The 14,802-nt window shown below is 42.4% G+C and overlaps 2 protein-coding genes across 4 annotated transcripts in view; both read left to right on the top strand.

The window, feature by feature from the left end:
- Window positions 1-1,347: 1,347 nt before the first annotated feature.
- PDCD7 (programmed cell death 7) lies at window positions 1,348-11,172 on the top strand. Of its 3 annotated transcripts, none has more exons than XR_014027722.1 (6): window positions 1,348-2,350; window positions 4,656-4,794; window positions 7,195-7,431; window positions 7,767-7,854; window positions 8,933-9,119; window positions 10,950-11,172. XR_014027722.1 is itself a non-coding variant. In XM_081337587.1 (6 exons), exons 1-6 carry the CDS (start codon window positions 1,577-1,579, stop codon window positions 10,601-10,603), a joined length of 1,368 nt encoding a protein of 455 aa, XP_081193713.1. In that variant the 5' UTR covers window positions 1,348-1,576; the 3' UTR covers window positions 10,604-10,890. The 3 variants fall into 3 exon arrangements, 1 of the variants encoding a protein (XP_081193713.1); XR_014027723.1 differs by lacking the exon at window positions 10,950-11,172 and adding an exon at window positions 10,588-10,890; XM_081337587.1 differs by lacking the exon at window positions 10,950-11,172 and adding an exon at window positions 10,588-10,890 and having other exon boundaries at window positions 8,933-9,046.
- The window catches only part of UBAP1L (ubiquitin associated protein 1 like), a 20,494-nt gene continuing 16,794 nt past the window's right edge, over window positions 11,103-14,802 (top strand). The window contains exons 1-2 of the mRNA XM_081337588.1: window positions 11,103-11,304; window positions 13,667-13,814. Coding sequence (XP_081193714.1) covers window positions 13,689-13,814 — 126 coding nt within the window. The 5' untranslated portion in view covers window positions 11,103-11,304; window positions 13,667-13,688. The remainder of the gene's footprint in view (window positions 11,305-13,666; window positions 13,815-14,802) is intronic.

Below are 14,802 nucleotides of genomic sequence, written 5' to 3'. Positions count from 1 at the left end.
TATCTCTGTTTAAGCACATAATTAAACCGGTTATTATGTCAAACACTTGGTTTAAACCAGGGGTCTTCAAGCCTGGCCCTTTTATGACTTGTGGACTTCAACTCCCAGAATTCCTCAGCCAGCGTGCCTTGCTGAGGAAATCTGGGAGTTGAAGTCCACAAGTCATAAAAGGGCCAAGTTTGAAGACCCCTGGTTTAAACAGATGGGAATTTCCATCACAACCAATAATGACTGATGGTGGATGAGGGATATCTCAAATAACTTTTAAGGTTCCTCAACCTGTTTTGGGGTACCTGTCATCAGTGGTGGGAATGAGTCTGAAAGAATTGATTTTCTGTGCTCTGCAGATTCATTTTGCACAGCTTCTCAGTTTTTAGTATGACTTGTGTAAAAGCCGAAATACTGTTGGTTTGCAGGATTGCCAGTTTCCTAAGTTGCTTTCCGTAGATTTCTGACCACATATTCCTGGTTCGATGTACAATAATGAAATTATGATACAGAGGCTATTTGTAAAAGATACTACTAGGTTTCCAATAGGGGAATATGGCTTTACATTTCAGATAACACGGTGCGGGAATGGCCATCAGCGCAGGATGCCAATTATCCTACAAACAAAGTATTTAGAAGATTGAAGATACAGCATAGCGGTCTGGCAGATGCTTGCAGTGGTGCTGTACCTGGTTTGCTGTTTTAAGGCAGGACAATTCTGCTGTCCTGAAAAGCTATGTCACCTGGAACATGCATTTATGTAAATGGTTCATTGTATGTATGTGTTTGTCACAACAGATCCAGTAATTCCAGCGGTCCCCCTGGCCACGACTGAATTTGCAGTTAGGGATTACCCAAGCTGGCCGTGCCTGTGTCAAAAGAAATGCAGCAGAAGTTTTAAAAAGTGAAATCTCTTCCTGCAAGAAGAGAAGCTTCTTAACCTGCTCTACTAAGACTGCAACTTGGGAAGACTTGCGCAGGCTTCAGCTCTTATCAAAAGCTGGACTCCCTTGCTTTAAATCCCTGCCTTGCTGAGGGTGCAAAAGGCAGGGAAAGAATTCCTTTCTCTTTACCAAACACCCATTGCTTTTTTTTCCGCATCTTAAAATGTTCTGCTTGAGGAATCAATGGGAAAAGAACACTTTGGTGATCCAGTTTTTCAAAACTCACCCAAACATCACCCAGATCCCAACCTGGGCAGGTCACAATTAATCCAAGAGGTTTTATACACTCATCTCCTCGTGGCCATACGCAAGAAAGACTCTGCAACCTGGAGGCTACCAATGGGGGGGTGTGTCTTACTTGGCCCCGCTTTCCTTACGACCCCACCCACCCCTACCCCGCGTACTCAAAGGTGCTTCTTCCTCGAAAGGCAGCCAGACTTGGTTTTTGCTTTGGAAGAGGTTTCGCTCCTTCATCCAAGAAGCTTCTTCAGTTCTGGCACAAAGCATCTCCAGCACCGAGAAGCTCCTCCTCCTGCTGCTGCTGCTGCTGCTGACGCTCCTCCCAGGCTGCAGGGGGCGCTGCTCTTCCCTCAGCCAGGAAGAGGCCTTGTCCAGAGGCGGCTCCTGCGCGGCCTGCTCTGATTATGGCTCAGCCGCCGCCGCCGCCGCCGCCGCCTCCCTTCGGCTCGCGCTTCGCGGGGCCGCCCCAGCGCGCCGCCTTCCCGCCGCCCGCGCTCCCCCCGCCGGGGCCTTTCCGGGGCCCGCCGCCCCAGCCCTTCCCGCGGGCCCTCTACCCGCCGTTCCCAGCCGGGGGCCTCCCGCCTCCCGCGGGCCCGCCTTTCTTGCCGCCGCCGCCGCCTCCGACCCCTCAGTGGCCCCCGGCCCTGCCGGAGCGGCCGCCGTTGCCATGGAGACCGGAGGGCCCGCCGCGGCCGGCGCCCGAGGCCTCAGACGCGCCGGGCGACGAGGCCTGCGACCGCGACGAGGCCTGGCTGAGCCGCTTCGCGGCGCGGCGCCGCCCGCCCGTCTCCGCCGGGTCTCCCCGTCGGGAGCGCGGCCTGACGGCGGACGAAGCGGCGCGGGCGGCGGGCCAGGCGCTGCGGGCGTTGGCGCGCGTGGCGGGCCTGTGCGCGGCGTGGCGGCGGCGGGGCGATGAGGCGGCGCCGGGCGAGGTGGCGGCGGCCGAGGCCGGCCTGGAGGAGCTACGCGCGCTGGTGCGGCCGCTGCGCGATCCCGGCGCCTTGGAGCTGCTGCGGGGCCGGCTGGAGCGGGGCCGGCGGAAGAGGCTGCGGCGGAGGCAGCGGCGGCAGGAGGCCCGCGCCGCCCGGCAGGAGGAGGCGGCCCGCCGCGCCGAGCGTGAAGCCCGCGTCGACCTCTGGAGGGCCCGGCGGGCCCAGGAGGCGGAGGACCGGCACCGGGTGGGTCTGGGGGGGGGGGCGACGGGGAAGAAAGGCGGTCACGGGGAGAGGGGAAGCAGATGGCAGAGGCCCTCCCGATGCTCTGCTTCTTTCGGTGCATGGATGCAGAGAAAATGCAGGCAGTCCTCGACTTACAACAGTTCATTTAGTGACTGTTCGAAGTTACAGCGGCACTGAAAGAAGTGACTTGTGCCCGTTTCTCACACACACACAACCTTTGCAGCATCCCTGTGGTGATGTGATTTACATTCTGGTGTTTGACCGCTCACATTTATGACGGTTGCAGTACGGGGTGGGGGGGTCACCTTCTGCCAAGCAAAGTCAGCAGGGAAGCCAGTTTCGCTTAACAACCATGTTATTAACAACCGCAGTGATTCACTTAACAAATGTGGTAAGGCAGGTCGTAAAATGTAGGCAAACTCACTTAACAAATGTTTATGTTTATGTTTATTGGACTTATATACCGGAGTCAGGGCGGTTCACAAGGAATTTAAAATAACAATACACATTACCAAAGTTAAGAACAATTAAAATAATTAAATATATAACATAACATAACAAATGTCTCATTTAGCAACATAAATTCTGGGCTCAATTGTGATCGTAAGTCGAGGACTACGATACCTGCAGAGGTAGCCACTCTGCTGCTATCACTGCTGAACACCTAACCTAACCCACAGCCCTGTCTAATGCCTAAAGATATTAAACCATGTATTAGGGCTGTTATTGCTTCTATACTTCTCTTTCTCATTTTCCCTACTACCTTCTCCTATTGGCATCTTATGATTTATCGCTTGTTGTTTGTATCTTATGATTTGTAATTGTAACTAGGCTTTATGATCTATAACTTACCACATTGTTGTTTGTATGTACAGTGAGGGCTTATGCACCGGAGACAAATTCCTTGTGTGTCCAGTTACACTTGGCCTATTCTTCCTCAATTTATTTATTTATTTATTTATTTAGATTTATATACCGCCCTTTCCCGAAGGACTCAGGGTGGTTTACAGGGCATTTAAAAGAAAATCAATACAAAAGTTAAAACAAATTAAAAAAGATTAAATGAAACCCTGAGAAAAAATAAAAACCCAGTTAAAATTAAAAATTAAAAAATTCTCAGCCTGGGCCAGAGAGCTCGAAGAGCCAGGTCTTCAGGTCCCGGCGGAACGAACGGAGGTCGGGGGCAGTCCTAAGCTCCGCGGGCAGCTGGTTCCAAAGGGCAGGCGCGCCCACTGAGAAGGCCCTACCCCTGGGTGTTACCCGCCGGCAATCTTTAACCGGCGGCACCCTGAGAAGACCCTCCCTGTGGGAGCGCACTGGACGAAGGGAGCTTGATGCCGGCAGCATGTTTATGGAGCAATGGACAGTGAGTGCACACGCCCACTCTTGTATACACTCACCAGTGAAATATTTATAATTTTACAATACAGCTTATGATGACACCAGAGACTTGCTAATACAAGCATCTGTGGTTTTGCCATGGCAATAGGAGCAAAAAAAAGAGTTTTACTGTATACAAGTAGTCCTCGATTCATCTAGTGACTGTTCTAAGTTACAGCAGCACTGAGAGGAGTGACTTATGATCATTTTTCATACTTATGACCGTTGCAGCATTCCCACGGTCAAGGGATCAAAATTCCCAGGCTTGGAAATTGGCGTGTATTTATGGTGATTGCAGTGTCTCAAGGTCATGTGATCGCCTTTTGCAACCTTCTGCCTGCCCCCAATGGGGAAGCCAGATTCAGTTCCCAACCTTGTTACTAACTTAATAACTAGTGATTCACTTAACAACCGTGGTAAGAAAGGTTGTACAATGGGGCAAAGCTCATTTAATAACTCGTTTAGCAATGGAAATTTGGGGCTCAATTGTGGTTGTAAGTCAAGGGCTATCTGTCTTTACTTATTTTAATTTATTTATTTTTTTAATTTTAATTCCATTTATATCCCGCCCTTCTCCGAAGACTCAGGGCGGCTTACAAGCTTAGCAGCTTATTTTATAAGTTGTCTTGTAAGTATCTCTTATAGGAGAAAGAAAATAAACAACTGTAAGGTTTTTATTTCTGTGCCATTGAGTTGTACTTTTGGGGTGAAGGTAGCATGTGCCAGAGAGCTCTCAGTCGTCTGTTCATTTCTTTGCTCATATATTATCTTGAACTTCATACTGTGTTGCCGAGCAAGAAGGTTTTCCACAAAGGTTCCCCTTTTCTTGCCTTTTTGCGCCCAGCAGACCCACTTTTACCTCTTGTTGGCAAGGTTTTTCTGTTTCTCCCTGCTCTGTTTTCTAATTTACATTCTTTTCATTTAGGAACAAGAACTTAAAGCTGCCGCCGATAGTGTGTTATCAGAAGTGAGAAAAAAGCAAGCCGACACAAAGCGGATGGCCGAGATTCTGCGTGGCTTAGAAAAGCTTAGGAAACTAAGAAAAGAAGCAGCAGGAAGGAAAGGTAAATTCTCTGGATTTTTTTTTATTGTTGTTCATAATCGTGACTCTGTGTTTTGCTTTGTGTTTACTCCTTTTGGGCTACAGTACTCTATATGGTTGGGAAACTTTGTGTGAAAGTCACAACATTTCTGCCAGTGGGTCTTTACATTGCTTTTTTTTTCTTGTTAAAATGTGCTTTATATATTAATTATTATCAAGAGCCTTGGTGGAGCAGTGGGCTAATGCCTCCTTAAGTAACACCAGCTGCCTGCAATTAGTGCAGGTTCGAGTCCCACCAGGCTCAAGGTTGACTCAGCCTTCCATCCTTCCCAGGTAGGTAAAATGAGGACCCAGATTGTTGGGGGCAATAAGCTGACTTTGTAATAATGCCGCTTGGGGGTGTGTGTGAAAGCCCTAATAAGCAGGCATATACATAGAATGAAGGCTACTGCTAAGCTTGTAAGCCGCCCTGAGTCTTCGGAGAAGGGCGGGATATAAATGGAATTAAAAAAATAAATAATTATCATTATAAATTTAGAAGACTTGCATAAAAAGTCATGCCAGTCAGAAGAGTATTGAAACGGTTGCTTTTCTGGCTTTGTGACTGTTTCCCTATAAATAGCTAGCATATTTCTGTTCTGTTTCCTGCCTGCCTGGTTTCTTTCTTTCTTTCTTTCTTTCTTTCTTTCTTTCTTTCTTTCTTTCTTTCTTTCTTTCTTTCTTTCTTTCTTTCTTTCTTTCTTCTTTCTTTCTTTCTTTCTTCCTTCCTTCCTTCCTTCCTTCCTTCCTTCCTTCCTTCCTTCCTTCTTTCTTTCTTTCTCTCTCTCTCTCTCTCTTTCTTTACTCACTCACGCACTCACTCACTCACTCATCCAATCTTGAAGCATTGAGGGTAAGAGGAATACTAGTAGTCCTTCACTTACAACCACAATTAGGATTGGAATTTTGGTTGCTAATCGGTGTAGTCATTAAGCGAGTCATAACATGACCAGACCCAATTTGATTACCCTTTTTACTGAAGTTGTTAAATGAATCACTGTAGTTGGCAAATGAATCCAGTTTCCCTTATTGACTTTGCTTGTTGGGAAAGTCGCAGATTGCAGTCATGTGACTGCAGGATGCTGAAGCATCGTAAATGGAAGCTGGGTGCCAAGAGCTCAGATTGCAAGCACATGGCCACAGGGGTGGTGGTGTAACTTTGAGGATGGGTTATAAGTCACTTTTTAATTGCTGCTGTAAATCACTGGTAAACAATCATAAGTTGCAGACAGCCTGTTCAGTTATTCTGCTACAAATAATTGAAGAACTAAGAAGGGGTGGGGGGAAAAAATCCCAGATAGCATATTCACTTTTTCCAAGGTATTGATTTAAATCAGGGGGTCTTCAAACTTGGCCCTTTTATGACTTGTGGACTTCAACTCCCAGAATCTCACGTTGGCTGAGGAATTCTGGGAGTTGAAGTCCACAAGTCATAAAAAAGCCAAGTTTGAAGACCCCTGATTTAAATCAAATTCAGAAAGCTAGATGGGAAACAAAGTATGTTATTGAAATAAAATCTATTGCAAATGTGGCTCCAGACTCTATTAGATACGTGGTTACACCTGCCAGGTATCTTAGTCAGTTGGAGTCGGTAAACCACCGGAAAGCATTCTCGCTTGCACGGTGCCGTGCATTTCCATCGGCCATCCTGTACGGCAAGTACAAAAAGACACCACTGTCTGAAAGACTCTGCCCCTTGTGCCTCAGGAGAGGTGGAGACCATTGGACACATACTTCGATGCTCCTTCTACAGTGCCATTCGGGGAAAAAACATGTCCTCCCCATAATTGATAGGCATCCCGGTCATTGGGAAAGTATTTATCTCCAGTGGCTGCTTAAGGATGAGCAGGCAGAGATCACGACATGCAGGTGGCCAGATTCTGTGCAGCAGCATTGGGGATTCACCAGAAACATAAATAAGCATTGTAGATCTTTTTAATAATCTTTTATAATTTTATTACGTGTTTTATCCAGTTTTAGAGTATGCTCATTGTATTTTTATTGTCAGGCCAGTATGATTCAGTTTTCCGAAGATAGCTTGTATTTGATATACTGCCTGTAAAACTAGCCAGACCTTGGTCGCCTATTGATTGCATCATGGATTGTGATGTTTTGCTATGTCCTCTTGTGATGGTTCTGTTTTGTTTTATCTGGACGTTTGATTTATGTGTGGCCTTTGACTGTAATAATAAACTGTAAATGAGAAAAGACCCCCCTAAACCATAGAAATGTCCTTCTTAGAAAGAATTGATTTTTTTTCCTTTCATGGTGAGGCCTAGCTTGATGGGATTTTAGCTTGGAAAGATTGAGAACTACTGGCCTATGACAACTGTGGGATTCTTCTGAAACAAAAAAGAAAATAGCCTGTGTGTGTTTGGTGCAGGTGTTTGTCCGCCACCAGCTGCAGATGAAGCCTTTGAAAATGAAGTTCAGAATTTAAAAGCATCGATTAAAAAACGCACTGAACTCTATGAAGCTGAAGAACGAGCTCTCCGAGTCATGCTGGAAGGGGAACAGGAAGAAGAAAGGAAACGGGAAATGGAGAAGAAGCAGAAGAAGGAAAAGGAAAAACTCCTGCAGCAGAAGCGCGAAATGGATTCCAAACTGTTTGGGGATCCAGGTAATTTTCAGAATGTTCATGCTTTATGCTTTGGGAGAAGGTGATTTACCCTTGAAATCCAGGAGTGTTCTGTTTCATTTACGTAGCCACTTTGGGGTGGGAATAGTTACATTAAAAGTGTTTATTTTTATTTCAGTTCCAAACAGTAAAAAAAAATACTATTTCCCAAAATATTTATTTATGTAGTTCTTCTGTGTTAACACAAGAACTGGCTTACTGAATTTAAAATAAAGTTTCCTCCTAAAAAGCAACCAGGGAGATCTATTCTTACCATTAGTGGAAGCTTTTATTTCTCTGACTGTAAAGATATCCTTACTTATTATTTATATTTTTAGAAGAATTTCCACTTGCCCATTTCTTGGAGCCGTTCACACAATACTATTTGCAAGCTGAATGTTCCTTGCCAGCTCTCATCCAGATCAGGTAAGAGTCATTTGTTAGTAAATAAAACAAATTGAGTTGCTGGAGAATGTTGTTTTACATAAAAGCCTGGGAATTCTCAGCTGTCTTGAATTCAGGCTGCCGTGTGAATTCTTTGTTAATCCATTTGTTATAGATGTTAATGTCCAGTTGCAACTGTTAACTCTGCACAACTCAGATTGTATATCTGTCAGTAGTTGTGTAAAGCATGTTTTATTCTCCTATAAAGCTTTGCAACAAAGTTGTCTGCTGGGGATGCTGTAATGAGAAATAGTAAATTGTCAGAATGATTTATAGCCCTGTTTAATAAAACCTATTGAGGTTTTAACTAGATCCAGAATCTGGAATGAATGGAGGGAAAAGACAATTGTCCTGTGACTTCCTTCCCACCCAATTTCCTTGTGTGCTTCCTTTATTTCCCTTTAAATTAATTTTTGTGATATATAAGCATTGCTCTAAGGAAAGATATAAACCCTGTCTCTAGCATGATTCAGCCTCTTTGGCTATAGTAGAACCGGTATTGGTGTCCATCACAGGTCATAATCTGGAGATTTTGATTCAACTCACCACTCATGCTCACCAGGTCCCTGAAAAACAGTGTTGCATTTATGCCATATACTGAACTAAATTATTTATAAACCTAACAGCTGTATTTGCACAACAGCTAAGTTTGGCTAGTACTCTATGACTTGTTACACAACTGCCAGCCATTTAATTTATAGTGCAAATCCATAAAAGCAAGTTAACTCAGGAACAGGGTAAACCGGCTGTGTGAATCTCTTTTAATTAATCTACCTCACAAAATAATTGCGAGGATAAAATTGGAGTGGATCTAATCTGTACCGTTGCGAGCTCCTTGAAAGAAAGATGGAACATTAATAGAATAGCTTTTTTTTAAGGGTCCCTTGAGTAGCCACAGTTCATTCAAATCGCCTGTAGCCAAGTTCCTACAAATATTTTGTGCCTGTTTGTGCACTCTGTATTCAGCTGCAGTTGCCCGCGTACCTGCTTCGGGTGAAACAATTTAGACAAGGAACACATAACAGTGCTCAGTGTGTTGTCTTAACTTTTTCCATTAAAGGCACGAATGGGACCAGTACTTGGTGCCTGCAGCTCACCCTGAAGGAGATTTCATCCCACCAGGATGGGTCCTTCCCAGTCCTCCCTCCAATGACACGTGGGCCACTGCTGTCAGGTGAGGACTTTGGAGCACCATTGAAGACGAGACCTAGCACAATTTGCCAGTTTGGGAAGGCTGAAGTAACAATGTAAGAGTTCTTTGAGAAGACCAGTATTGTCCTTAAAGATGCTGTGAAAAGTATGGCACTGATACTTACGATAGTGCTTGCAAGTCCCCTCTAGCATCTGCTTATACTTCAGTATCACAGGATTTTGATGACGAAAGAAGTATCAATGAATCGCTGCTGTGCATGTATTGGCAGTTTGTGGGATAGGTCTATACTTTAAAATGATTTTCCTCAGAAATTTATCCGAGTTTACCTTAAATGGGATGCAAGTGCTACCAAATCAGCGGTGTAATCCCGGAGATAGAGAAGTAAGTATGCCGTGGATCTGCAGGGCGACATTGGCAAACAGAGGCCAGATACAAAGCTCAGCTTATCTATGGAGCTTATATAGTTCAGAGACCATGGAATTAATGCATCAGCTAAATATTATTGTATGTGTTCTTAATGTAAAATAAACCGGGGGGGAACTCAGAATTCACTGCCCGAGGCAACATCAACATTCTTTGGAACAGTATCCAGATGTTCAAATATCCAGCTATCTTCCAAAACACCTCTGTGGTTATCTTGGCCTTACAAGGCAGGAATTAAATGAATTGACAGATGGGGCTGATAGTGCTTCCCTTTGAAGTTTGAGTGCTTGGCTTTCAAAAATTACGGCGCTAAATTGGAGTTGTATAGAGTGAATTAACAGTAGCTTTTCCATGTTGCCATAAAAAGTGCACACATACTGTATGTTACACATACTTAGGTGAGCATTTGTTTTGTTTTGTTTTTCTCTTAAAGTAGGATAATTAGAATAGGAATATGAGCTAAAGGGTTTTTGCCTCTTTATATTTTTTATTATAACATCAAAGCATAGTTTGGTGTTCAGGAAAGGAATCTTGAATTTCTGTGTAATCCTGCTCTCCTTTCTGTGTTTTAATAAACGACCCCTTGCCAGCCTAGTTTGCAACCCTAGTTCAAGGGCACATTTTCAGTTTAAATAAATGGCAAACTGTAGTTTGTACAGAAACATAAATCATTCCTTGAAGTGAAAAAATATAAAGAAGAAGCAAACGGATTTTGTTACCTCTGAATTACTAGCTGTTCAGGAAATCTATATGTGCTTATATAGATTTTCTGTGTTTGTAAAGTTGTTAAAAACAATACACATTCTGCATATATTCTGTGATTCATAAATTGCAAAAAACTAGAAATTACTATTGTTGAACAAAATTAATGTATTCATACCAAACATTTCTCCACTGCTGAGCAAATGTTGGATATATTATACTCACTTGCTCCTTCAGATCTGTTTACTTCTGAAACACAAAGTCCTAAGCATTTAATACCAGTTGCTTTAGTTCAGCATTATTTATACTGGAAATACAATGTTCTCTAATCTCATACTTCTTCCTGTATTTCTTTAAAGTATATTATTATTATTTCAGTTTAACACATTTTATTTGTATAACTAAACCAACAAACCCTGTTGATCATCTTTTCTCAGACCTAAGAAAAATTGAAACCTGAGGCATGGCTGTTAATGGCATAAAAGAGCATGTTGTACCCAAATTGCTAGTACAAACCATAGCTTTTGTCTGGTACATATGTGCAATAACTAGACTTGTTCAACTTTTGTTGCAAGATAATTGTCAAATAATCTGCAAAGCATGGTTTATTGTCTTGTAAAGCTTTGCGACAAAGTATTGGAGATGCTGTAACAAGAAACTGTAAATTGTCAGAGTGACTTATAGTCCTGTTTAATAAAAGTATGTTGCCTTTTGTTTGTACTTAATAAATTATTACCATTTCACGCTTGTATCTGGCTTTTTTTCTTCTTCTTCCTTTGTGGCACGTGGGCATGCACAGAACGTTCAAGCAAAAGGCCACAAGATGCAGCAGTGGCTGCTGTTGGAAACAGAATTGTTGTGAATTTTTCTTCATAATATTACTGAAAATACGGAGCCCAAAAGCATCTTCTCCGTTCCAGAGGTTTTCAGTGGAGACAGTCCTGATTATATGTTTTCACTGGGCACGGCAACCTATATATGGATTCTAGAGCAGATTAGGCTGCTTACCCCATTGGAAAACCTGACGACAGGGGCTTACTCAAGCAGCTCTAATCATTAGACTTGGCCAGGGCTCCCACTTCAACTGTGGAGGTCACAGCCAGCAAGACGCCTCTGTCTTCAACTGGCAAATGCCTTCCTAATTCCTTGCTAAGGTGAGTTTTCCTTTACCTAAGAAATAAAGGTGTGCAACATGGAAAGTTGAGTGTTAAGCTGAAGAAATAGATTGGGGTTCATAGGCGGCTGCTCTTGTGTACAGACAGAGATGATAACATTTCTTTAAAGAATAATTTTTTTAGCTCAGGGATTCCAATCCTTACGAAATAATTTAATGTACTTCTTTATTATCAGTTGTTCACCAATGATATACTGAGCACTAAGTACACACACTTAGTAATTCCTTTCTCCACTCAATAGATTGTCATTTTTTTCTCTCTTTTTGCTTGTATATTTCTTACTTGTTTTTTTTTTAAAAAATATATTAAGATATCTATCCATAGATATAGATATTAATAATAACATGTTAATATATTAATGCCACTTAAAACTGGCATTTTAAACTGCAATCAGAGATAAATTAATACACGCCTAATATTCGTGATCAATTCTGGGATCATATACTTTCTAGACAATTCTGGTATCTTCATAAAATCTAATATCTTTTGCCATCTAGGAATTGCTAAAATAGATTTTCATCTTATATCTTTCATCTTAATTCAAAGTGGCAGAATAAAAGGATTCTATTGCCTCTATAGTTTTAACTGGCACTTTTAAATCTCCATATTCAGCTGTCAATCTCAAAATTACTCTGGGGCAGTTTTTTCCTAACTTGATGCCTTTCACATCACTCTTCTTAGATGTTATGGGAACTGTTGTGCTGAGTTTGGAGGAAATAAGACTGCTTAATTCTGTTCCGTGTTGCTTTACAGATAAGGATATGAAAATACTACTTGTTAAATGTTTTACAAAGGAAAGTTGTCATTGTAAAGCAATTACAATATTTAATAGATACCCGGAAAGAGATTTCTGGAAATTGACAATTTTGTTTCATTGCCTTGAATCTTTTATAACTTCCATCTGAAGTCATTAATTATTTTAACTGATTTTAATGTCTAATGGTTCCTTAAGATGATAGTTGATTAACTCAAGATTGATTTTATGTGCTATATGCATCTGAGTTAGTTTAATATATGGAATTCTCTGGACTTAAGGAGAACAAGTTCTCATGTGTTAGTTTCTTCTAATGTTGCAGAAGTAACTGCAGACCATGGCACATTAGCCTCTCTACTCTGAAATAACTGGAAATAGTATGCCATGCCAACAGCCTAGAACTTGGGAATGTCTAATCCTGGCTTGTTGACAAATACAGATAAGTTGCAGATGGGAAGGAGCTGTACACAACTTTTCCTTTTGCAACATCTGTTTTTATATACCAAATTGAGAATGTGGAAATATAAGTACAGATGATCTGCAATGCAGCCTTAGTTGTAATTTCATTATTTGTAAATTCAGTCCCATATTTCTGGTGGGAAACAGACCCCATTACCATACGTGAAATACATATTTTTTAATTTTGCTTCTAAATTGAAATTTACAGTTAAACTTCTGACCAAAGCAAATAGATTGATGGAGGCTGTCATCCCTTAGCTGATTCAAGACGGGGCAAAATAAGAACATGATTCATCACTTCCTGCTTAAGTTTGTTCAGTCCCTCACCTTCAAATGACACTTGACTTAATAAGTCTCTTGTGTTAGAGCAACAGATGGCTTATGTTCTGAGAATGCGTGCAACAGGGCCACATATGGAGTGAATTAACAAAAGCATACGTGTAGCATGCTAAAGCTGTCCGTGGTCCCCCTAGCTTCCATGTTAGCACTAAGTGATTCAGTCTCCGTATTAAACATCTGGCAGTAAGTCTCTATGGAGGCTCTCAGTCATTCAGGTCCTGGTTGTCCTAAAGGTGCTTTTTCAGGAGGCAACTGGACTTCCTTGTTTTTCTTTGAAGACATTTTGCTTCTCATCCAAGAAGCTTCTTCAGCTCTGACTAGATGGTGGGGAATGGAAGGATTGTTATTCCTTGAAGACAGCTGGTCACTAGCATTCTTTGCAGCCATTTGCACTTCAGTTGGAGACGTAGACAACGCAGACTCATCCCCAACAGCCTGCGCCTGTCTTCAACAGTGAAGGGACACAGGGCAGCTAAGAAGGCCCCCGCACACATTTGCACTATTCAGGTGACCCTGAGGACACAGGTAAACCTTGTGGCCTCAATGACTCTAAGAAAATGCAAATGACCAGCTGTCTGCAAGGAGTATAAATCCTTCCATTACCCCACCATCCAGTCAGAGCTGAAGAAGCTTCTGGGATGAGAAGCGAAAAGTTCCAAGAAAAATAAAAAGTCCACTTGCCTCCTGAAAAAAGCACCTTTGGGAATGGCCGTAAGTCCTCCAATATAACCGGTATCAATTAAACGGGTCTTGAAGTGCTAAGTACGCCTTTTGATTTCTTTTCATTAGACTAACATAGTTCAGGGACGTAATGAGCTACTTGGAAGATGTGCCTTTCAGAGTGACCGTAAGCTTTGTGGATGATCCTGTGGGAGACGCCAACTTTGCTGACCAGATTGAGCTGCCCGCGTGTGCAGAGGTCTTATCATGCACAATGGTAAACAGATTGATTGCTGTAATTCTTTTCACTTACTATGCTGAAAACAATGACAAGAGTGTAGAATAAATGTTAACGTTTACCGGAAAAGAAGATCATCAAAGTATAATAGGGGAAAAAAAGATTGTAAGCACATTTGTCATACCAAGCTTCCCTTTCTTGTAAGTGTGGTTGACAGCTCTTGCTGAAGCCAATCCTTTTCCCCGATAAATATGTGTATGTATGATATACGTTCATCAGAATCCGTGTTTCCCCATGGATCAAAACAGTTCATTTAACGAAAGCGTTTAATTGAATTAATAATTATTGTTTGCAAGAGAAAATATTGAGGGGTCCGTGGTACACTCTGAGCTTGGCTGTTTTTTGCAGACATTTCATGACCCAGCTAGGTAATATCATCAAAGCTAGAAGGGGCTTGTATATAAACAGCGAACACACCCACTCCCTTCTAGCACTGATGATGTTACCTAGTTGGGTAATGAAACGTCTTCAAGAAAACGACCAAGAGAGCACCACAGACCCCTCATTTCAACCTGAGCTACAAATTTTCTCCTTTATTGATACAATAAATATTCTCTATGCTGCACTGGATGGACACGGTCACACACTGCCATCTCCTTCTCCCCTTCCAGCAGAAATTGCAGCAAAGGAGAAAAGAAGAATGGAAATGAGAGCCAGTTTGGTGTAGTACTTAAGGTGCTGGCCTAGAAACCAGGAGACTGTGAATTCTAGTCTTCTCTTAGATATGAAAGCTAACTAGGTGACTTTGGGCAAACCCCTCTCTTTCAGCCCAAGATACCTTACAGGGCTGCTGTGATGGGAAATATAGGGCTAGAGTATTAGGTATATTTGCTGCTTTGAGTTGACCAGTTCATATTTATTTCTTAAAATGTGAAAAAAAACCAGAATCTACTAATAAATAATAAAAATGGGTTAAGGGAAAAGCCGTTTTGGTGTAGTGGTAAAAGCGTCATCTTAAAAACTGGGT

This window comes from Vipera berus, assembly GCF_964194415.1.
Source record: "Vipera berus genome assembly, chromosome: 12".
In the NCBI taxonomy this organism is placed as follows: domain Eukaryota; kingdom Metazoa; phylum Chordata; class Lepidosauria; order Squamata; family Viperidae; genus Vipera; species Vipera berus.
Note: the sequence above shows the minus strand (reverse complement) of the source record. Positions and strands in the feature narration are given on the sequence as shown.